This window comes from Anabrus simplex, chromosome 10, assembly GCF_040414725.1.
Source record: "Anabrus simplex isolate iqAnaSimp1 chromosome 10, ASM4041472v1, whole genome shotgun sequence".
Lineage (NCBI taxonomy): Eukaryota > Metazoa > Arthropoda > Insecta > Orthoptera > Tettigoniidae > Anabrus > Anabrus simplex.
Window position 1 is genome coordinate 14871082 of NC_090274.1, and position 23691 is coordinate 14894772.

Sequence of the window (23691 nt, forward strand, 5' to 3'; positions counted from 1 at the left end):
ACAGTTATAGTCTTCTCTGCCACATTTGTTTTACAGAATCCCAAAATGGAATCATAATTTCCAACCACTTACCCTCCATGTGCACCATTAGGGTCAAATAGTGAACTGCTGGCATTACCTCGAAGTCTTAAAGAAGTTGAGAGAAAAGGCCCAGACTTGCAGAGCCTCCACCATGACAATATTCCACATCATGCATTGCCGTGGATTTCTGACTTTGTACAAACATGAAGAAAACTGTGCTTCACCGAATACCTTACTAACTTGACCTAGCCCCAACAGACTTTTTTTTCTATTCTCCAAACTGAAATTCACCCTAAATGGATGACAACTCCACAGAAAGGGCAACTGTGGCAGAAAAAGGGAATAAAAAGCACCAACCGAAGACTGGTTTCCCCCCCCCCCCCCCCCCCAGAAGGAATAAATTAAACCACATTCACTGCTGTGGACTTGGCTCGCAAATTGGGCAAGACGGGGAGAGAATCTGCTTGTGACTAACAGACAAAGACTTCTAACAGGTGGAAGTAAAGCCTGGAAACCTCCAAATAAATGTTCAAACTAAAAAAATATCTTGTGAGCATGTAGTCATCAGAACAATGGATGAACATTCCTTTCTCTGATGAAAGTGCAGTGCACAAGGGGTTGAATGTGTACACAGAGTGAATAATTCAAACACAACAATAATATATGACTGTAGATCATGAGAGCTGACAGCAGTGATCATGAAAAGTAGCTCCCATAACAAATGATTTAGTGGCTGGACCACGTTAGGGAGACGGAAGTGTTTTGATTTATTATACCGCGAGTGCCACCTTGACAATCTCTTACATTAGGATCACAGTGTCCATTAAGTGCAACAGATATTACTGAAGTTAATGTGAAAAAGTCTGGAGGTAAAAACCCTTTAAAACCAGATAATCTTCCAAATACTGTTCAAAGTTGTTGGTAGCCCAACAGTTTGTATTTTCCCCACACAGTAAAGGTATAGTACTAAGACAAAAGAACTACTCAACATTTGTGTACAGTAGTATTAATAATAAAAATTACAAACACGTTCCCGAGTAAAGGGAACAAATTGTTAAAACTCTCGAGTTTGGGTGATACACACATTAATATGTACAATCTTATAATACACTTCCCATCATAATAATCTTTGTTTATATATATATTTATATGTATATCTTCTAGGGCATGTAAAAACAGCTGCAGTACATACAAAGTGAACAATTAGTGTTCTCTATCTGTACAAGTCTAATAACTCAAAATTAGTCACCAGTAACTAGATTCAAATGTGAAAAAAATACATTACTAGAAGGAAACAAAAAGAAAGGCAATACCCAATAAATTACTTTAAAATCATGTCGTTCCACGGCACCTCACGTAAGTACATCCGAGTCCTTGCAGTGGCAAACAATTCACAAATAATCAGCATTCTTGGCAAGAAGCAGCTGAGGGAAGAGGAATCGAGAGCATACTCTGACTAGCAAAGGAAATATTTTAGGTATTAGGCATTTGAAGAGCAAGAATATGGTGAGAGTTATTCAAACTGGTTGGAAATTGGCATATTTCAGTGAGAAATTTGCAAGGAAGCATATAGCATCTTTTGCGTGTTATTAATACACCACATTACATTGCATTGTAACAAATGAGGTTATATTGTTATGCAATAATCGTTCACATCGGGAATACCCTTCAGTAACTGTTTTTTGATTCAGCAGTGAACAATACTGTACTCATTCAGTTCATATACAGCACTAGTGGTAAATCCCAAAGCAAGGCTCTAAGAAAAGTGCAGGATTTTCAAGGAACTGAGAATATAATGCACAAAGTCAGTTCTTTCTCCCTTTTTAAGGCACAATTTACATCGTTTTTGCATTGATCTGCCATTTGCATTTAGTTTTTGTGTTGAAATTTGAAGGACCAGTAGATTTGTCACTGCCACTTTCATACGTTATTACACTACGTTTGAAAGCAGCAGGTCACAAACCAATAACCCAAACACAAAACTCAAAATGCAATATGAGTGCCGTTAAGAGCAGAACAAAACCCAATCACAGTGCCGACAAGTAAAAACAAGAAAACCCGGCTCATACACAATGCATACCATATTTACTCGCAAAATTTTCCCTCCCTTATTTTTAGAACATAAATTTGGAAAATATATATATATAAAATCGCATATTTTTCCCTCCTTGTTTTATCTATTGTTTCCACTAGTTGCCTACCGTGGACTTCATGATTCATACCGATGTACGGAAATTGGGAACTAGTTTCAAAATTCTAGTTCATTTCTCCCATGCTAGGAGAAGAGGAAGCGACTGATTACTCAACATTCGAGCACCCGGGGCCAAAACACACCTGTGACTGCTAGTCATAACTTGCCCTTGTTATCAGCTGTGACTCGCACGTGTACAGTAAATGCTCTCAAGTGTTCTTAGGTGTGAATTGTTGTGCGAAGTGTTTGTTAGTGACGTGATGGGAAAGAAAGACAGTAGTTACGAAGCACAATTTAAACTGTCTGTAACAGAACTTGCTGAAAATAACTGCAATTGTGCTGCATCTCATGAATTCTCCGTAGCACCAACACGTGCATTACTGGCGGAAACAGAAATAAGAATTACAGTGTACCAAGAAAACAACTTTATCATTTCAGGGACCAAAAACCATGAAGCATCCAGATATTGAAAAGAAAGTAGTTTCTTATGTAAATCAATTGAGAAATGATGGCTTTTCAGATTCCCACGAGATGCTCCAGTTAAAGCCTGTAGAAGTAGGAAAAACCTTGAAAATTCCTGATTTTAAAGCAAGCAGAGGGTGGTTTTTGCGGTTCATGAAAAGGAACAATGTCGGCAGGCTTGTTGCCTCGGTTAGAGCGTAGTTCTAAATAACGTGCATTCAGAGGGTTCAATCCCCCCACGGGCCAAGGTTTTTTAATGCAGAACTATTCTCGCTAGATCAGCGGTATTCAAAGTGTGGTACGTGAAGTCGTCTCGAAGGGTACGGAGATGTATTCGTTTTCAGTGAGCAGTTCATTAATGAGTTGAGTCTGCTGATCTTCATTAAAATCTTATTTTGATTTAGTGGTTTTGTCCACCACTACACAGAGTCCCCTTCTCAAACTACGTGCCAGTCCGTACCTCCCACTGACTAGGTATGTAAAAATGCTTACTCATGCTGCATCCCTCTTTTTGAATTTTTGTTTTGAAATCCACTCATTCACTTTAAAAAATTTCAGTAGCAGTGTATAATACAATAGTAACTGTCGTCATCGGTGGCTGTAACTCGATCCGAGAACATATAACTTCTTCCTGCATGCATTGACCAGTTCAACTCAGTTTATGGATGTGTTTGCGATGACTAAACAGACCAATCCTGGCATAAAACATACGCCCACACAAATCACACTGGAGGAGGGCGGGGTTGTAAATGACAGAGTTTTCTTGCTTGTCGCTCGGCCTCATGATGGCTGCGGCGTTCTCTTACGAACAAGTTGACAGCGGTGGATGTAGTGTTCCGCCACAGTGAACGGTCCACAGCACATTCTTCCCAAACTCGTATATATATTTTTGCTAGGCAATGAAAGTCTCATAATTCCAATCATGAGAAAACCACGTTTATCCATCCGTCTCATGAAGGCTTGCCGCGTTGCCTGAGAAGGGAACAGAAGACTACAGTGGTCGAATAATTGGGCTATCGTTAAGCAACGAAAATGCCAAGAACAGTTCTCCGGCCGCTGCTCACCGCTCAGTTTGGGCTTCTTCCGTATAAACTTTACTCCGAAGCAGTTACAAGGTTTCCTCTGCCCGGCGACGATAAATGTACAATATATTATTGTTATTATTGGGGAACAGGGTGGTGTAGCAGCTTAGGTGTTTGCCTGTCATCCCGGCAACCATGGTTTGATTCCTGGCGCTGCTAGGATCCCACGGTGTCAGGAACAACATGCGATCTTAAATACCCGGCCAAACCTCTTTTATGCCTCAGTGCGTGTAGAGGCCGCGAGAAAGCGGGATAAGCTATGAAAGATTATTATTATTATTATTTGGCATCTAGCGACAATTATCCGTATTTTCTGGTATAATCGCAATATACTTGTACTTCGGGGGTACGAAGGTAAAACAAATGGATTTTCATGGTACACCAACCAGAAAGTTTGAATACCACTGACTTTATTATAAGGGAAGATCCAGGGTTGTCCTGGAGTTGGATACAGGAGGACGTCATGGCTAAATGATGTTGAGGAATGGATAAGCACGCACAATGCTCAGCAGCACTTTCCCCTGGCACATGACCGAAAAGCATTTGGAGAACCAGGCATGGCTCATGAAGAAGAAGAATAATGAGCCATTAGCTTGGCGTGAGCGATACTGTTCCAACAGAAGTGAATGATCTCAGTAATAGTATAATAGGTTTCTTTTGTGGGTTATTTCTGTGCTGGTTCATGGAAATGAGGAAGTACATGCTTCCAAAGAAATCACAAGAAGAGATCCATTCTCTGAACAGCAACGGGCATATATTATCTGTAACACTACAGTGTTCTCTCCAGAAACTTTTGTAAGCCGGGTGGGAGGAGTTAGTAACCGGCAGGTGAATACTACGTTAAAAATGAATGAAAATAAAATTTCAATTTATTCCCCTCAGGGTATTAACAGTAATATCACACAGGTAAATACTAACAGCAAAATTGAATTATTTTAGAGTTATTATCACAAATATTATATAACAGAGTATTTTGAACTTCTAGTATTCTACTGCTAGATCATAATCATGTAACACCGGGGCTCACTACTTGGTTGCTGTGAAATGTCATACGGTTTCCTGACGTGCAGAATTGAATGCTCGCACGTGATTCCACGCTGATCAAGACATTGGCTTTGTACGTCACTACACGATATTTAAGCTAAACATTTTGAACTCCAATGTAACAGGTGCAATTATGCTAAGATTTATCATTTAAATAAATAGTTTTACAGTATTTACATTTTCATTTGGAACACACGACTCAAATATGTAAATATTACGTAACTAGCACGTATCTAAGTTATGTTAGCTGGGCGGTCTGAAAAACTTTTTTTTTTCTATTGGATTTACGTCGCACTGACACATATGGGTTTTATGGCGATGATGGGACAGGAAAGGGCTAGGACTGGGAAGGAAGTGTCCGTGGCCCTAATTAAGGTATATCTCCGAAAACCGAAAAAGTAGTTAGTGGGACGTAAAACAAATAACATTATTATTATTATTATTAATTAAGGTACAGCCCCAGCATTTGACTGGTGTGAAAATGGGAAACCACGGAAAAACATATTCAGGGCTGTCGACAGTGGGGTTCGAACCTACTATCTCCTGGATACTAGATACTGGCTGCACTTAAGCGACTGCAGCTATCGAGCTCGCTGTCTTAAAAACAGCAGGCCGGTGCACCCATTAAAAAGGTCCTAGAGAGAACATTGCACTAACATGAACATACGGTCTCAGTGACCATTTAATATTATTCTGAAGGATAAATACTAACAAAAACAGTCAAAGCCAATTTTTATTTTTAAAACCTCTCTTTGTACTATTCAAAATTGCATTAATAAAAGATTTTATGCCCGAAAATTTTAATTACTGCAAATAGAAATGTTCAAATTGCAACTTCTGAAAGAATTAACTGTCAATTACCATTCTAACTTCAAAGTCGTTCATCTGTTGTTACATATTTGTGTTCTCAATCAGCATATAAAGACTGTTTGATATAGGGACTGTCTCCATGCATGTGCGGTCACTCCGACTGCTATGAAACATAACTGCTTATTATCACAGCCACACTGACATTAACAGCAACGAGATGAACATAGGTGTTATAAACAAGCAAAGCCTGAGAGGGATAAGCGAGGAAAAGCACTAGTTTATTTCGCTCCCTTGGTCATACAGACTGCAGAACCACTGATAAGGGTTAATATTCTGTATTAAAAAAAAAAGTTCTTCAACGCTGTAGAGTTCAGTCATCTTCGTATGTGGGTATTCACAAATGTAGCACATGAAACAATCATGTATTATAAATAGAATGTTGAAGGTAACCAAAAATCCAGCACTGGGGATGCATAAAAAAGTTAATATAGCAAGGAAAGCAACTGAAATCACTGCATTTCCAAGAAAGAAAGGGAAAAACGTTTTCCGCTCAGCAGAAAACGAGTACACATCCTTCCCATCTGTAAAAATGAGAGCTTGTTAATATTATGTAGTCCTGAAAGTGTTTTCATTACACATATATTGTGTAGAAAAATTACAAAACAAAAAGAGTAAGAAGGTGGAGAAAAAAACAAGGAAAAAGAGAAAAGTGTACCATGATGAAGAGGAGTAGTACTGCATGCTGATAACAGGAACACAAGTACATTTCAATTTTAAAAATCACAGTATCGAGTAATGTGCTGCACGTAAGACCATGACGAAACAAATGGGTCAGGCGTTCCAACCCTCATCAACAACTGTGGCCAATTTGTTTTGCAAGGGCCTTATTGTACAGCGTTCAGTCCTTCAACACCACACTGGTCTGGATTATGAGGCCTTTTCAAAAAATAACCAAACTTTGAGAATACCATGCAAATTCAAAGATTTGTAATGTTGAACATCAACTAGCTACATCACTCATTCTACACCGATACGGCTGAACCAGTGAACTACTGGTATCATCTTGGAAGTTTTTGAGACGTAGGCTGTAAGATAAAAAGACCAGACTTGTGAAGAAACAACTCCTGAAGCCTCCACCAAGACAATGCACCAGCTCACAAATCGCTACTGATTTGTTAATTTTTGGCTAACACAAAGACAACTACACCTCCCTATCCATCCACCTTACTCACCTGACTGAGCCCAAAACTGAAATTCACCCTGACAAGAGATCAAACTTAAATCACAGGCAGAACTGTGTGCGCACCTCTACCAGGAATTATAAGCGGAAACCGCGATGAGAGCGTTGCATTAACGCAGGATAGCCCCCTAAGGAATTTGGTATTTTCTGAAATAGGCCTCATACACTTAGCCTTAGATATTTAGGTGCAAACAGGTCAGATTGGAATGTTAAGTAGACAAACGTTTGATCATCTATGGATTTCTGCTGAATTCTCTACAAGATTGTCCAAGATTAAACCACAGGGCATTTTGATAGGAATTTGGGTAGGCTACAACCTAACCTGGTACCTAAATATCCAAGGTTTGCCACTGCAAGTGATATACAAATAATGCACTTTCAACTAACCTGTGAACTATGTAATCAACTACATATTACTGACAAATATCCATAAGGGGAAAACAGTCATTTCTTGATGGAATGAAATGGGACCAGTAGTGGCAAAAAGGATCATTGGTGATAACACGTAAAATATTATTCATCTCTATGGGAAACAAAAAAATCCCTGGGAGATGAAGTTAGTACACTGAGTCACTAGTACTTCAATCACTTTGTCACACACGAACTACATCACTCGTTCTACACTGATAAGGCTCAAAACTTTACACAGGATATTCCCCAAGGGAGAGAAAATAACAAACAAACGCAATTTTGATATAGTCTGACAAGCCTCGTCTGTTATCAATGTTTTTTGTACTCAAGCCAAATGTTTAACTTTTGTGCCTTCAATTTACAAATAATATACAGTCTACAAAGTTCATTACCGCACGGTAGCAGCCTGTCGTGACAACTTCAGTGCCAAAGTCAATGATTTCCCTTTTTGTTTCTTACATTTACAAACACTAACACAAGTAGTACTTTCTCGATTAGCAACATTCAACCTGCCTCTGGAGGTATGTCGGCAGTTTATAAAATTCCCAATTACTTTCATCTGTCTAGAACTAAAGTCTTCATAGCTCGGAATGCACACAGTAACGGAATAAACAAACCAAGACTGTTTCCTAGTCGAGCTTGCTAAATGCTGTGAACAGATTCCAGCAGAACAGATTCCAACAAAAATGTTTATTGAAGCCTGTAACTGAATCCCCTTTTCAGTTCTAAAAATAATAAATAAACAAAAGTTCTCACAGAACAAAGTCAGAGAGAAGAGGAGACCAGTTTATAATAAAAAACAAAACACTTGCATCATAAAGTTAGTTTCGCCTCTTGTATGGAATATCCTGGAAAACTTGTACCCCTACAGTGTAGGCACTTTCTCTTATCAAAAGGGAGTTGAACAACAAACCTGTACAAAAGGAGGTTCGCATTTACCGCAGATCTACAATATAACAGTGTTTCGAGCTTTGGCAATCTCCTAACAAGGTTCCTTCCAAATCTACCACGGCACTGCAGCCTTACAGCCTAAATCATCCCTCTGTAGACTCAGTCAACAATTCGGGCATCGATTGCACAGGGGGTTGTTCTTCCTCCTCTCCCTCATCCACTGTTAGGTCCTCAATGTTCTCAGCCTCATACATCTGCTGCCACTTCTTGTGACATTTTATCGATGTCGCAGCCTCTTCCGACGATGGCACTTCGCCAGTGTCCATATCTTCCTCGATCGGCTGTTGAGTGCTGAGGCTATCTTCACCTTCACAAACCTTTTGTTTCTTCTCGGGTCCATCGATGGACGAAGCTTTCCTCTTCACTCTCGCAGCAGGAACGTCCGGCGCAGACTCCTTGCCCATGGACGATGAACGTGTTTTACGAGGTTGGTATTCTGGCATGGCTTGAAGTTTCTCGAGTGCAGTTTTCAGAGGCAAAAGTCCAACAGCAAAAGGTATATCCTTATTAGGTGACACAATGGCACCAGCTTCGTTGTCTCCCAAGTCTTCATCCAACTCACTGCTATCGACACCACTAGACTCCAGCAGGTCTTTAGTGTTAGATTCGTTATCACTGACCACAAATCTATCTTCTGGGTTACTTGCAGCATCTTTGTCATCTGGGGGTTCTACACTGTCCTCTTGAACTTCAGACTGTGCACCCTCCAGGGGTGCATGCAGATCACCATCCGTTACTTTAACGACAAGGTCATCAGTCGAAGCCAATGGCTTGCTCACACACTCAGAGGTCTCCACGACAGGTGGCGGAGAACGAATCTCATTGTCTCCATCAAAAGACTTAGGAAGTTCATTCTCAGACATTCCATTTGCAGAAGACAAGTTACTGGGCAGAGGTGTCGACTTATCTGGTGCGCTTGTAGCAGATGCATCAGTGTCCAAACTTTCTTCAAACTTGAATGTTTCTACTACATCTTCTGTTACCGTAAGAGCATGTGAACTGTTTTCAGTTTCTTCTCGGACAACATCCAAAGCAGCATCCTCTTCGTCATCTGCATTGCAGAGACTCAAGCTTGATGGTTGTTCAGGTGCAGAATCAGCTTCCTCCGTTTCTGTCTTCTCGGTGAAAACTTGCTCTTCTTCGGGACTTAGGACAAGTCGAAGTTCTTCAGCTTCTTGTTCGGGCGAGCGCTGCTCTGTTGTCATTGTTTGAGAGTCTCCTTCGTCCTGAGATGCAGTCGATGTAGCAGTGTTCCCATCACAAACATCCACTTCTGCATCACTACTCTCGCCCATCATTTCCTGCAGAGCTTCCTCTACAGACATTTCACTGTTCTCCGCTTTCATTACGTTCGACTCCTCTTCGTCCTTTTTGAGGTCATCCTCCTCATCTTCCTCATTTTCTTCTTCATCTTGAGTCTCCTTTGTAGGTTCACTTGGGTTATCTTCGCAGCTGGTCGACTCTTCGTGGAAGATATAGCCACTGTCAATGTCCGTCGTCTCCTTGCTGTCAATAGCATCGTCTAAACTTGCCGTTGTTTCATCAAAACTTTCTGATTGTGTTGGTTTCGAGATGCTGGGTTTGTCTGGTGTGTCAGGAGAGTCCTCTTGAGAATTTTCCCTTCTCATTACAGGAAAGCCTTCCATGGCCGACTCGCCATAGCGATCGCCTGTAATGACCTCATCATCTCTAGCATCATATTCCTCCAACACAGCAGATGTCACTTCTTCAGCAGGGTCTTCTTTGTCAACAGCTACATCCATGGACTCTTCTCCTTCCAACGTGTTCACAGATTCCTCTTCAGTAACGTCCATTGTGCCTTCCACAACAGGTGTATAAAACTGTTCAACTTCTTCTTCCAGCACAGCCTTGTTCTCTACAGGCTGGTCCGTCACACCGACTTCCTCCTCCTCAATGACGGTCTCTGTACTCTCAACTACAGCATCCTTGTCTTCATCAAGGCTCGGCAGAGGGAGGTACTCATGAGGAGGTTCTTTGTGTTCCAAGACATCTTCAATCACCTCACCACTGACATCCTCTTCAACCTGAAGTTCAGCAACCTCGGAGCCTTCCTTAACAGCCTCTGTCACTGATGCATCTTCCACCTCTGTAGTGGCATCAACAGCTTCACTCTGCACTTCGCCTGGCATTTCACTCGCTCCCTGAACTTCAGCCTCAGACATTTCTTGGACTACAAACTCTATCCCTTCGCCAGCTACAAAGTTACCTTCCGTTACATGGCATTGTAAGACTCCTCCATTAACAATATTCATAAGAACTTCTTCATTCACAGTCACATATGATCCGTCCCCACTATCCAAGAGGATTGGCACATCAGTGGGGAGACCAGCCTCTTTCAAAACCTCCATGTATTGACTCATGACAGAGCCAGCAGTGCCAGCAGCACCGCTTGCATCTGCCATCTGATAAACAATGTTAGTGCCAGTATTTTCTAGGTCCACTTCTTGACTACCAGCGTTGTCCTCAGCCACTTGGTACTCCACCAGATTCTCTTCTTTGGCCGTGGTCCCCTCGGCAGTGGTAGCTGTAGCTGTCTCGCTACCCTCCACAGGCAGCTGGAACACTTGCTCCGCAGGCACCTCTGTGCGATCGGGAAGGATAGACTCCGTCTGTTCGGGGACAGGTTCCTGCTTTAACTCCATGCTCAACACACCTTGATTAGAATCGGCAGCTGCCGCCTCTGTAGTGAGTGGTTCAGCGGCCTTCCTCTTTGGTTCAATCGCTGCATTGCTCACTGTCTTATAGATAATGTTGGTGTTAATTTTCTTTGGAACAACTGTATTGTTGTTATTGGCGTTCAACTGTGACTGAGCTACAGTGTGGGATGAGGTTGTGATGGTGGGTGTGTGAACAGTCGAAATAAGTGTCGTATGAACCTTTGAAGTACTCGACAAGATTGTCTGTCTGCTGAGAGGTAATTTTCTCACAAATTCTGATGGAGTGGTTATTTGTGTCACCACATTAGACGAACTAGTGGCTGACGTTGCTGCGGGAATGGAGGCGGTGGTGGTGACCGTACTGCTAGATTCCGAGGTTGCATCTGAACGCATTTCCTGACGCAGCATCTCTAAAGCTTTCCGACTGGCCTCTGCCTCTTTGTGCAGCGCCATGTCTGCGTCGGTCATGACCTTCTCTTGGAACACCACATTCATCTGCCTCTTGACCGGGCGCCCTCTCTTGCGGGGTGGTTCGGCAATGTAAACCGGCTGAGCCGCCGTCACAACCACGGCGTTATCCTCAGTGGCAGAGGAAAGCCCTCCTGGGATTGTTAACGTTGATTTTATACTGCTGTTTTGCGGTAATAACGTCCCTACCTCTTTCTTGATGACACTAGAATCTACAGCACAGGTCCTCGAAGGCTCAACGGTCACGGCACTGTTACTGCCTGATGAAATATTGTGATGGAACCTCACATTTTTACTCACAGTATGGAAAGTCTGTTTGGGGAATTCACTGCCGGATAGTGATAAGAGAAGTTGTGCAGACTCGGTTTGCTGCTGAGTGTCTGGACGAGTTGTAGCCACAGAAACTGGCTTGGGAACTGTCTGGAAAGTGGTCTTGGTTGGAACAACATCACCGACTGTGTGGGAACCAGCAGCATGGGTTCCTGCAACTGTCTTCACACCACTTGTGGTCACGAAGGTTTGCTGGATGCCCACTCGTTTTGGTCTGCCAACAAACGCTTTCCTAGCAGCATCACCTGTAGACGGAAAAATAATTAAGGGCCAACACACCACAACAGAAAAGTATAACAACCTAGAGCAAACATTACCAGAGGTCAGCTGTTTACAACATCCAAGGTATCAATGCTAATTTAAGGTACCAAATACCCAGGTCATCGACCCCTAGTAGCATGAATTGAAGTGAGATATAATTAATAAAGTCTACCCACTGACTTGAATAATTAAAAATAGTCAGAGGGACTAACAATCGATGCCTTATTTTAATATATGTGATTAAATTTTAATAATCATAGTTTTCTAAGTACAGTGAAAGCTGCCTAAACAGCCACCTCAATAAACAACCTTTTTTCTATGGAACCGATAAGTTTCCAAAGCCTGTGTCAATATCCCCTTAGACCCTATTAGTGCCACACCTATGCTATAATGCCACCCAGTTTACAGCCCAATTTGCAACACAGAAGATGAACATATTTACCCTAATTATAGTGAGGAGTTTGATTATTACACCAATCTTTTAAGAAAGGATTACTGTATCGACGTTGATAACCGATAACGTCAACTAACATCTGATTTGAGGGAGAGAATATTTTCTGGAAAAGTAACATGAAGCAATTTATAATTTTTCAGATTTGGACCTTTGAAAGTTACCTAATAAATTTAGTCACTCACCTAAGAATGGTGTGGTAAGATGTCTATTGATGTGTACTTGTAGCCAGATGTTAAAAAATAAATTCTAAAAAAAGGATTTTCCGCTTGGTATTTATTGAGGAAATCTTTTACATAACTCTCTAGAAGGAAAAAAATATGCATATTTACACTTTACCTTTCACTACCTCTAAACATTTGTGGGCCCTGAACATAATTGGTGGAGCCCTCGTTTGCAAGTTGTGAATTGTAAATTAGATCTCTTAACTGCTCCACCATCCTTACTGCTACACACACAGCACATCGTTTAATGTTATGCCCCAGAATCTTCTCCAGGAGGATTTGGATCTGTAGAGAAGTGAAAGCTTCTTTTCTGACATTCATCTCTGAGAGAGCTTCAACAACTGAGGATGAAAATTTTAAGTCTTGTCATTATTTTGCTAACAGAATTTTCCTTATATGCAACACTGTCAGCATCACATCTCATTGCCATTTCACAAGCAAGCCAGAAAAACTTTGTGAATTATATACCACATTCAATCTCAGACTGACTCTAATACTCGCATAATGGAGCTTCAATATGCTGATAACAATGCAACACCTGCCCATACACCTGAGGAGCTTCAAACATCCATGAACTGTTTTAAGAAAGCTTATGAACGATTTGGTCTAACCATCAACACCGATAAGACTAAAGTACTTGCACAGCTGGCACCAGGTGGTACTGTCCCTGAACTAAATGTCACCATAGCAGAAATACCTCTTGAACAAGTACACCAATCACCTACCTTGATAGTATTCTAACTACAAGCTACAACTCAGAAAACGATATGGAAAACAGAATACACTGTGCCCATGCAACTTACGGACGGCTCTCCCACAGAGTTTTCTTGAATAAGGATCTCAAAATATATACCAAACTAATGGTATACCGAGCTGTAATCATAACATTACCATACGGATGGGAAACCTGGACACACTATCATCATGACATAAAGAAACTGGAACGCTTCCATCAGCAGAAACTTAGATCCATCATGAACAACAAATGGGATGACTACATAAGCAATGTGGCAGTTCTTGACAAGGCGCATATGAACAGCATCGAAGCCTTGGCTTAAATGTGTTGGTCACATCCAGCATATGAATGATAGCAGACTGCCTACACAAATTCTTTATGGTGAGATTGGTCATGGTCATGGCAAAAGGCCTCAAGGTGCTCCTTTGAAATATTATGCAGACCAGCTTAAGAAGACTATGAATAGCACCAACATAAATGCTAACACCTGCTCAACAACTGCACAAAACCATGTTCTTTGACGCAAAGCTACTGCGGAAGGTGTCTCACTGTTTGAGCACGCATGTCACAGACAAGAAACTGAAACCCGCGAAAAGCGAAAATTACGTGAGATCCAACCAAGGCTTCCACCCACCTTTAGATGTGATCTACGTGGCCACATGTTTAATGCGAAGATTGGCTTGATCAGTCATCAGCGACATCTCCACAGAGCCACCAGACTTTAAGAAGAATTGCAGGAGAAAAACTTATTCTCGAAAATGAGTAGCGGCCACCACCGCCAACCACGTTCAAGCAGTGATAATTCCGGAACAGCAACACACAGTGACAAGATATATGCAACAATGGAAAAAGTGTGCCTTTCTTGTTCTACAACAACCAGCTTAAACTTCCAACAACAGAACAATACAAAGTAATTAGTGTTCAATTAGGCACTTGCAACAGAACATAATCGAGCTCCCAGCAATTTTAGCAAGTCAGGTGGAGCGCAATTTCACTGCCTGACCCTAAGAGTTAAGCGATCACTTCGCACTGCAGTCAGCGGCCAGATACATTTCACAAAATGACCTGAATGAAATGGGCAGTCATAACCAAATGATATAGATGTTGATTCACATAGGGAGCAGGCAGGCATCAATTTTTGGTTATGAGACAAAGTCTCTCATAGTGCATTGGCACTGCCGGTGGCTCCAAGTAGTCTATGCAGTGGCCTCCACGGTACGCACTAGCCATGAGTTTTGGTGGGTGTGCTATTTACCAACTGATGAGCCCAACTTAGCACACTGGGGTGAAATGCTGGCAACCAGGAATGAGTTAGCTGGAAAATTTATAATGTCCAATAATGCACCATTTATATGAGTCATAACCAACCCGAATACTTTGTTCATCCCAGAGACAAATACACAAAAAGGAATCTGACCTCCTTCCCACCGAGGCATTCAAAAGGTACTGTAGTTTCTCTTTTCTGGATACAATACAGCCTAATGTCAGACCAAAAAATGCAACGGGTGATCAGCTGCTTGTCTCTGCCAATGCAGGTCGACCTACGTCGGGCTCCTTAACGCTTCAATCATTGGGCGAAGAAGAGCCAATGAGCAACTGCCCCTCCTGGACTTATAGGGGAGCAGCACACTGTAGCCTGCACTACATAACGAGGTGGAATTTAAATACCACTCCATTCTACTGTGAGCTTTGCAGCTATCAAAGCCAGACGGAAACCTTGATAATAAAGTCAAATAAATATGAAAGTTTATTTGTTCCACCTTTTCAATACATAAAAATAATTTTAAAAAGAATTAAAACAGTAGGGACATGTTTCGCTCTTTAATTAAGAGCATCATCAGCCTGTATCTCAAACTGAAAGGTAAATAATCAGGTACCTGATTGTAATTAAATTAAATATAAATGTGAATATGTTGTTACAAATGGTGAGCGAAATGGTTGACAATAGTTTAAAGATTAAAATATGGATAGTCGTAAAATTTATACACCCTCCTGAAAGTCCTTGTTTAAATATAGCAAACAGGTGTCCTGTGGAGGTTGAGGGCGTAATAGAAAACTAACAGATCCTAAACAGATTGATTAACACATTAATGAATAAAATGTAACTGACAATTCCAAATGGTGCATTAATACATTGCTCACTTCAAGTGAGGTCTACGGTAAATTGCTAAGTTGAAACAAGAAGAGTAGTAGAGAAAATTTATCAGTGTTAAATATTTCGAATGTTGGGAATAAAAAGACTTCAATCCTAATTTCTCTTTCAATTCTACACAAGTTACTCCTTCCAACTACCATTTGACAAGCCACTTACCATCAAGCACCCTACTTCTGGAGGACTACAATTTTATTTCTTCACATAATATTATAAACCTCACTTAAAATGGACCACAGAAGCGTCTCTATGCTATAAATTTTAAGAATTGGATCTGAACTCCACTCTGATTTATTCCCAACGTTCGAAATATTTAACACTGATAAATTTTCTCTACTACTCTTCTTGTTTCAACTTAGCAATTTACTGTAGACCTCACTTGAAGTGAGCAATGTATTAATGCACCATTTGGAATTGTCAACTACATTTATTCATTAATGTGTTAATCAATCTGTTTAGGATCTATTAGTTTTCTATTACGCCCTCGACCTCCACAGGACACCTATTTGCTATATTTAAACAAGGGCTTTCAGGAGGGTGTATAAATTTTACGACTATCCATATTTTAATCTTTAAACTATTGTCAACCATTTCGCTCACCATCTGCAACATCATCTTCACATTTATATTTAATTTAATTACAATCAGGTACCTGATTATTTACCTTTCAGTTTGAGATATAGGCTGATGATGCTCTTAATTAAAGAGCGAAACATGTCCCTACAGTTTTAATTCTTTTTTAAATTATTTTTATGTATTGAAAAGGTGGAACAAATAAACTGTCATATTTATTTGATTTTACTGTACATTTCAATAGGACCAAAATATGAGAATCATAACATGTAACCTTGATAATGCCGAACACAGTCTTTGGAGAAACATCTGGACCATCACATGTTCCTGGACCACGTACTACAAGCCCGGAAAGTACAGACGTGATCAATAAGCAGTTTTAGGTTAACAGACTGTAGTAAACTAGGAACCTTCAAATCAGAACCTATATTTTGAAGTTAATCATGTGATTCTTACCAAAATAAATTGTTTATTAACCTTAATAATCTTATTAAAATATTCTTTACAGTACAGAATTTGCATGAATGACTTACGAGTCGTTACTGTTTTAGTGAAAGCACAGGAATGGTTTAAATATTGCACGCACATGCGTCAGGATGAAAACAACTAATGCCGTCTTCAAGGAAATCTGAGAAAGGCTGCTACGACTTTATTGTACATTTCAATACGGACCAAAATATGAGAAACATGTAACCTTGATAATGCCGAACACAGTCTTTGGAGAAACATCTGGACCATCACATGTTCCTGGACCAAGGACTACAAGCCCGGAAAGTACAGACGTGATCAATAAGCAGTTTTAGGTTAACAGATTGTAGTAAAGTAGGAACCTTCAAATCAGAACCTATATTTTGAAGTTAATCATGTGATTCTTACCAAAATAAATTGTTTATTAACCTCAATAATCTTATTACAATATTCTTTACAGTACAGAATTTGCATGAATGACTTACGAGTTGTTACTGTTTTAGTGAAAGCACAGGAATGGTTTAAATACTGCACGCACATGCGTCAGGATGAAAACAACTAATGCCGTCTTCAAGGAAATCTGAGAAAGGTTGCTACTTCTTGCACATATGAGTAATGGTCATTTATTTTTTGTACGATGCCACATAATTGTTGTGTGCAAAGAAACTTACAAGTGGACTGGCTGCCCAAACACTACTTCTTGGAAGAGTCTCTGAACCACTAATACCAACAGGAAACCTTAATAATTTAGGAGAATACAGTTTTATACCATCAAATACTTTACCATTCACTGTTGTTTTAGGGTTTGGAACCAGGCCAAGAGCTTCTTTTGTCATAGCAGATAGTCCTTTCACCTTTAACAAAAGAAAGAGAAAAGTCTGAAGCCTGTAGCATTATATCTGGAAAATTGGCTGCTATTAAAAGACATTTATCATATAACAGAATACAATAATAACTAAACTTATCTTGTAATGGTCCACCTTTTCAATACTATATTAAGCAATGTTTGCAGTACATTTCTAATCTAGGAACTAATTTTGGCCTTGCAAAACTGTACAAATACATCCAAAAACTAAAACAAATGTAAACACACGCACAAACGACATTAAAAAGTGTTTGAAAACATCTGGGAAGAACTATGTGGACAACACGTAAAATATGACAAAATTAAAGTCAGGCTCCAAAATTCTTATATGCATTGCATTATGTTAAAATGTTCCATTAGTGCTTGTTAAAATATCATGAAAATGCTGATAAGTTCCTCTGTTGGACATTGTCAATGGTTGAATCAAGTATTGGAAAGGTGGACCATTACAACATAAGTTCAGTTATTATTGTGATCACAATTCAATACAGATCAAAACCATTAAGTTTATATCCTACTAGTGGACCCGCGCGCTGCTCCACAGCAATAGGTCAGATAACTCGCCTTGATATGCCTGTCGTAGTCATATTGTTTTCCCTGCCCATTTCAATCATTTTATGAACATTTAATACCGATAATATAGTAAAATGTGTTTATTTTTAAAATTGGTATTTGGAATCTTCTTTAACATCTGTAACATCTTCAGTTGTAGGATCCCGCCCATATGTGCCTTACCCTACAGTTTTCTTTCCCAGACAGTAAGTCATAATATGTTTATCATACCGATTGGGAAAGAACTTTGACTTAAACGGCATTCAGAGTGTCACAGTTCATCTCAGCTACCCCAAAAACTATGAATTCATCACTAATATAGTCATTTTCAGATTTTTAAGTTTCACCCCCTACCTTTAGGGGTTTCTTGCCTCTACAGTATTTTTTCCAGATAAAAGCAGAAATAAGTTTTAAGGAGCACCTCATAATCTTCACATACTGTTGGGTAGGCAACCCGCTGATCGGACTTGTCTTGCGGTTTGCTTATCTTCCTCTATTTTATTTTTCACCCCTTATTGCCAAACTACCAATCAGATTTCGTTCAAACCACTTCATAAGCCCTCTCAGATGTAATAAGAACAACCTGTGAAAATTTCAGCTAAATCGGTCCAGTAGTTTTTGAGTCTATTAGCTTCAAACATACCAACATCCAATTTTATATATGCAGATGATATAACAAAACACATCAAAATCATTCATTTAAGTAACTTGTACAGGCGAATTCCTTTAACTCATCAGAGAAAGAAGCCCTGAAATATTGGGCCAACATTATACCTCTGTAAACCCACTTACCAGCGCAGACAGACTACACCGCAGATGTACGCCCCGAGCGCTTGGCCCCCGTTCACCACAGTGAGATAGAGACGACCTCTGGCCCACTTCCAAATTCTGAGGGTAAATATTGTCCGATGTGCCATGTGCAGAAATGTACTCTCAATTTTAAAAGCTCTCACTAACTACGTGGAAGCGCCATCTCATGTTTGAGCCCAACAGCAGAGTTGGAAACGTACCCCACGATGGGCAACTGCAGTAAATGAGGATCTGAGCCGCTGCCTCAAGAGAGAGTGAGAAAAACAACGGGCACAAAGTGGTCTCAAGAGCAAATAAAAGCAGTGGGTGCTGCAGGTTATCACAGCATTATTTTTAGTGGCTAAGATACAAGAACACCTTGAAAGACTGGAGATAGGTTCATGTTCACAGCACATGTTCATTAGTATGTTCTGCAGAAACAATTAGCATTTCAGTCACCTAGGTTCAGCATGTGTCCTGTTGCCTAGTAGGCACTGGGTCCTCTATGGGCACTGATAACTTGTTCCATGCATCACGGTATCGGTGTGTATAAGGCGTGAATGGCGTCCTGGGGTATAGCCGTCCATGCTGCATTCACCTGGTTCCACAGTTCATCTTTGGTGGTTGGCACTGGGTCACAGCGCCGCATCCGTCGTTTCGCCATATCCCACACATTTTCGACTGGTGACAAGTCCGGTGAATGGGCGGGCCAGGGCGACAGTCCGACATACTGTGACGACAGGAAGGCACGTGTTCATGAGCAACATGTGGTCACGCATTGTCCTGCTGAAATACAGCGTCTGGGGTGTCGTGCAGAAAGTGTATGGCTACGGGTCGCAGGATGTCATTCACGTAGGTCAAACTTGTCACAGTGCTCTGGACACGCACCAACTGTGATTTGTAGTTGTACCCAATAGCACCACGCACCATTAGGCCTTGAGTTGGCACTGTATGTCCAGTGTGAATGCAGTCAATGTGATGCCTATCCCCGTCTGCGGCAAACCAAAATCCGGCCATCATTTTCAAACAAACAGAACCTGGAATCATCCGAAAACACTATCTGCTGCCATTCCTGTCCCCAGCGATGCCATTCCATACACCATTGCAGTCTAGCATGTTTATGCACATTAGTCAAAGGTAGGCAGAGAAGTGGACGCACCGGTAACCCAGACCGTAATAAACGGCGACGGACTGTCACTCCTGATAGTGTACGATGTGCTACACTGTTGTGCCAGAGCCGAGGAGGATGCAGATCTGTCCTGCAATGCCATTAGGATGAAGTGTCTTATCTTCTCGGGGGGGGGGGTCTGGGTGGTGAGACCAAACGCACCTTGTCGTGTTCTACGGCCTTCTGTGAACCATTCTGTACACACCCGTTGCACTACCGACACACTCCATCCCACACGAGCAGCAATTTCGAAGAGGGATGCATCACGTTCTCTTTCAAACTCACTGATTTGACGGTAGGGTTCTCGCATACATCTGCGAGGCATCCTGCAGGTCTGCTCGAGTCACACTGATCCATTACCTTAGGTTTATTGTGACGAGAGCTGCAGGCACATTTTACCAGTCGGTGGTGGTGCGCCGAGATATCGATGTGGACCTTGAACCTGAGGGCCGACATTCACTACACTGGCGGCGAAAAAATTACTTGAGGCAAATTTTTCCTCCAAGCCAGAGGAGAAACCCCCTCTTCACTGCTAATTTGGAATAACATGAATGTAGAATTTAATAAAAGTGAAGAGGAAGAAGTTTTTCTTAATAAACGCCTCATTTCAGAGTTGAATTTGGAGTTATTTAGTGAACTGTGGTGCTATAATTTGGAATAGGCCTAAATTGTAATTCTAGACCAGGTCATACTACTACTACTACTACTACTACTACTACTACTACTACTACTACTACTAATACTACTACTACTACTACTAAGTGAGCTTCTGCCTTAAGATTGCACACTGCTCATTCAAAACGGTGCGTCAGAGTAGGGATTGAATAGCTGGAATACTATGATGAACCAGTGTGTTATGTACCAGCAGTATCAGAAAATGCATGAACCAGAGGAATGGCGAGCTAAAAAAGAAAGTATTGTAACTCCCCCAGCTATGTCCCGCCAATATTCAGTCAGGCTGTTATACTCGGTACGCAGCAGTAATCCCATCTATCGGAGTTGAGTGGCAGCATAAGAGACAAAGACCATCACAACAAACAATGGTCAATGTAATGTTATTGTTGATCATTGTTATGAGCTTTCGATATTGTAGGCCTTCACATTTAGTTTTCTTCTGACTCTGAAATACCACTCTTATCATAGTCGGTACGGTAAAACTGAATACAACATAAATGATCAGAAATTGTATTCTCTATAACTGTTGTTATGTAGTACTTTTCGATAGGACCAATAACATAGGTATTTAAACATTAAATTTTATGCGCCTTCCCCTAAACTACAATTTTGTCTAGGATGAATAAAATTGTTTATAGCTTAGACTGTAGTTTCTTATTCCCTGACTCTATATACCGATTTTAATTAAATTCCGTTCACCCACTTTCTCGTGGCTCGGCGCTGATATGGACTTAGCAACAAAAATACAAATTCATGAATATCTGTATTATCGTTGCCAGTACGGTAAAAATGTATAAGACATAAATGATCGTAAATTTAATTCTATATAACTTTAGTTATGTAGTATTTATCGATAGGACCACTAATAATATAAATATTTGAGAATTAAATTTTAGACCTTCCCCTAAACTACCATTTCACTCAGCGTGAATAAAATGATTTATATCCTAGATTGTAATGGCTTATCCCCCGACTTTACATACCGATTTTCATTAAATTCTCTTCAGCCGTTTTCTTGTGATGTGTGTACATGACCAATACATATATACCATTCTTTTCAAATTCTGAGCGATGTACAGACAAAACACATATATATAGATATCGATAACGGTCATTTTAGGCACATAGTAAGCAATAAAGTGTTATTTTTAGAACTTAGACAAGAGGACTTCCGACCTCACAGCAATTGTCTGTGTGTTTTATCTGCTATGTCAACTAACGAACAAGATCAGGCAGTTCGAGTGGGGAACACATTGAAGAGTAAACTACACTCTCACATTTATCCAGTTACAGACCTCTTATACGTTGTCCAACACAATATTCATCCTTCTTCTTTCCATTACAGTTTATATGAAAAAACCACTGGGTTTCAAAGTCTTGTCCTCAAATGATGTGCTTCTAACTGGCGAGGTAACACTGATGTGATTAGAAGAGAGAATGGTAGTAAGGGGAGGAGCAGGACATGTTGGGGAAGTGAGGGGAGTAAGTAGTGCTTTGGAATGCTGGGGCAGTGCTTATTCGTATTGTGAGAAAGCTTACAAAGAAGAGGAATGAAGGTCTCAAATACTATGTTCCTTTCTTCATTAATTTCACCATGCATACAAAAGACGCGCAATGAAGAAGAGCAAAGATTATAGAATGGATAAGCACAAACTTGAACTCCTTCATTCGCAATGAATTTCACAATGCTCGCTCACGATCAAGTAACGTATATTTAATTCTGTTTCATGAGTTAGCTGGAAAGTTTTTACTTTCCATTAACGGACCATTTATATTGGAATTATGAATTTACTCACTCAGGAAAAATATTTCAGGTTCGTTATGGGAATCAATATCTAAACTTAACGTATAGGTATCGATTCATATGCACTGAAACGAGGAGGGTTCAACAATAATGCTCGAAGAGAATGAACATTCTTTCCTTTTTTTTCTTTCGTTGAGATTATTTATTGTTTTATTTATGCCTTTATAAGTGGCGAAGTTAAGGTTCTTGGCCCCCACTTAACCACATTCTAAGGTTAAATTGTCTTTTCCTAACAAATTAATAAGATTATGATTATGACAACATTGATGATGATTGTAATGGGGAGAGCAACCTTTACATTCCGATGTGGAAAAAAAGGGGTATATAATAACATATTAACAACATTTTGTAACTAGATGACAGTGGGTAATAACGATGATTCCAACAATATTTGAAAACAAACACGTACATTATGCTGCTTTTCCATAATAATTTCCCCTTTAACTGTAATCGTGAGGTGAAATCTGTAATAACTACGGACAATGCATACTAGATGGTACCACTGCCTGTATATATTCATGACATGTCTTTTAGCATTCAGTCTGTAAACCTCAGTGAATTAACTAAGCATCTTCACAATCCTCTAAGTGCAATGAGGTCTGTGGACTAGTTTAGTTCCACAGTTCTTATCACTAAATCATTAGAAACTGAGCCTACCCTTTACTGCCCTGTTCTCCCTCTGCTTCTCTGCCAAGTCATTCTCCCGGGTAACCTACCCTCCTTCATTCCCCTCACGCGAGCCCTCCACCAAAGCAGCCTCGTATGTACAGCTTCATCCATTGGGTTTATTCCCAACTTGGCCTTTATCTCCTCATTCCATTGTTCCCACTTGTTGCTACTTTCATGTCGATTACTTCTAACTTCCTAAGCCCACCCAGCTTTCACTCCCATACAACAAAGTCAGCCTGAAAACAGAATGATGTAAAGATAGTTCAACTGTAAAGCTGGCTTCTTCGATACAAAATCCCGTTGATCACATAGCATTATTTATACTGCACCTATAGCTCATTCCACATTAAGAAAACAGTATTGCTCTTATGGACCTACAAGGAGTGAACACACCCCCTCTGAGACACCCATAATTCCTCGTGATTAAGGGACATTATAATGTACTTTGTAATGTATTATGAAAGACAGATAAGAAGGATGAGATATATTTGCCCATGAGTTATTAAAATAACTACATAATATTTTCTTTTGATAAATATATTCGTAGGGAGGAAGCACAATGGCGGGAACAGCCATCGCTTCGTTGCCTTCCTTCATTTTCTTCCTTCTGTGTTGC

The 23691-nt window shown here is 40.4% G+C and overlaps 1 protein-coding gene across 3 annotated transcripts in view; it reads right to left on the reverse strand.

Moving 5' to 3' along the window:
* Window positions 1–405: 405 nt before the first annotated feature.
* Window positions 406–23691, reverse strand: part of LOC136882410 (enolase-phosphatase E1) — a 40597-nt gene continuing 17311 nt past the window's right edge. For all 3 annotated transcript variants that reach the window (XM_067155045.2, XM_067155043.2, XM_067155044.2), the window contains 2 exons: window positions 17338–17407; window positions 406–11933 (listed from right to left, as the gene is read on the reverse strand). In XM_067155045.2, coding sequence (XP_067011146.2) covers window positions 8296–11933; window positions 17338–17407 — 3708 coding nt within the window. In that variant the 3' untranslated portion in view covers window positions 406–8295. The remainder of the gene's footprint in view (window positions 11934–17337; window positions 17408–23691) is intronic.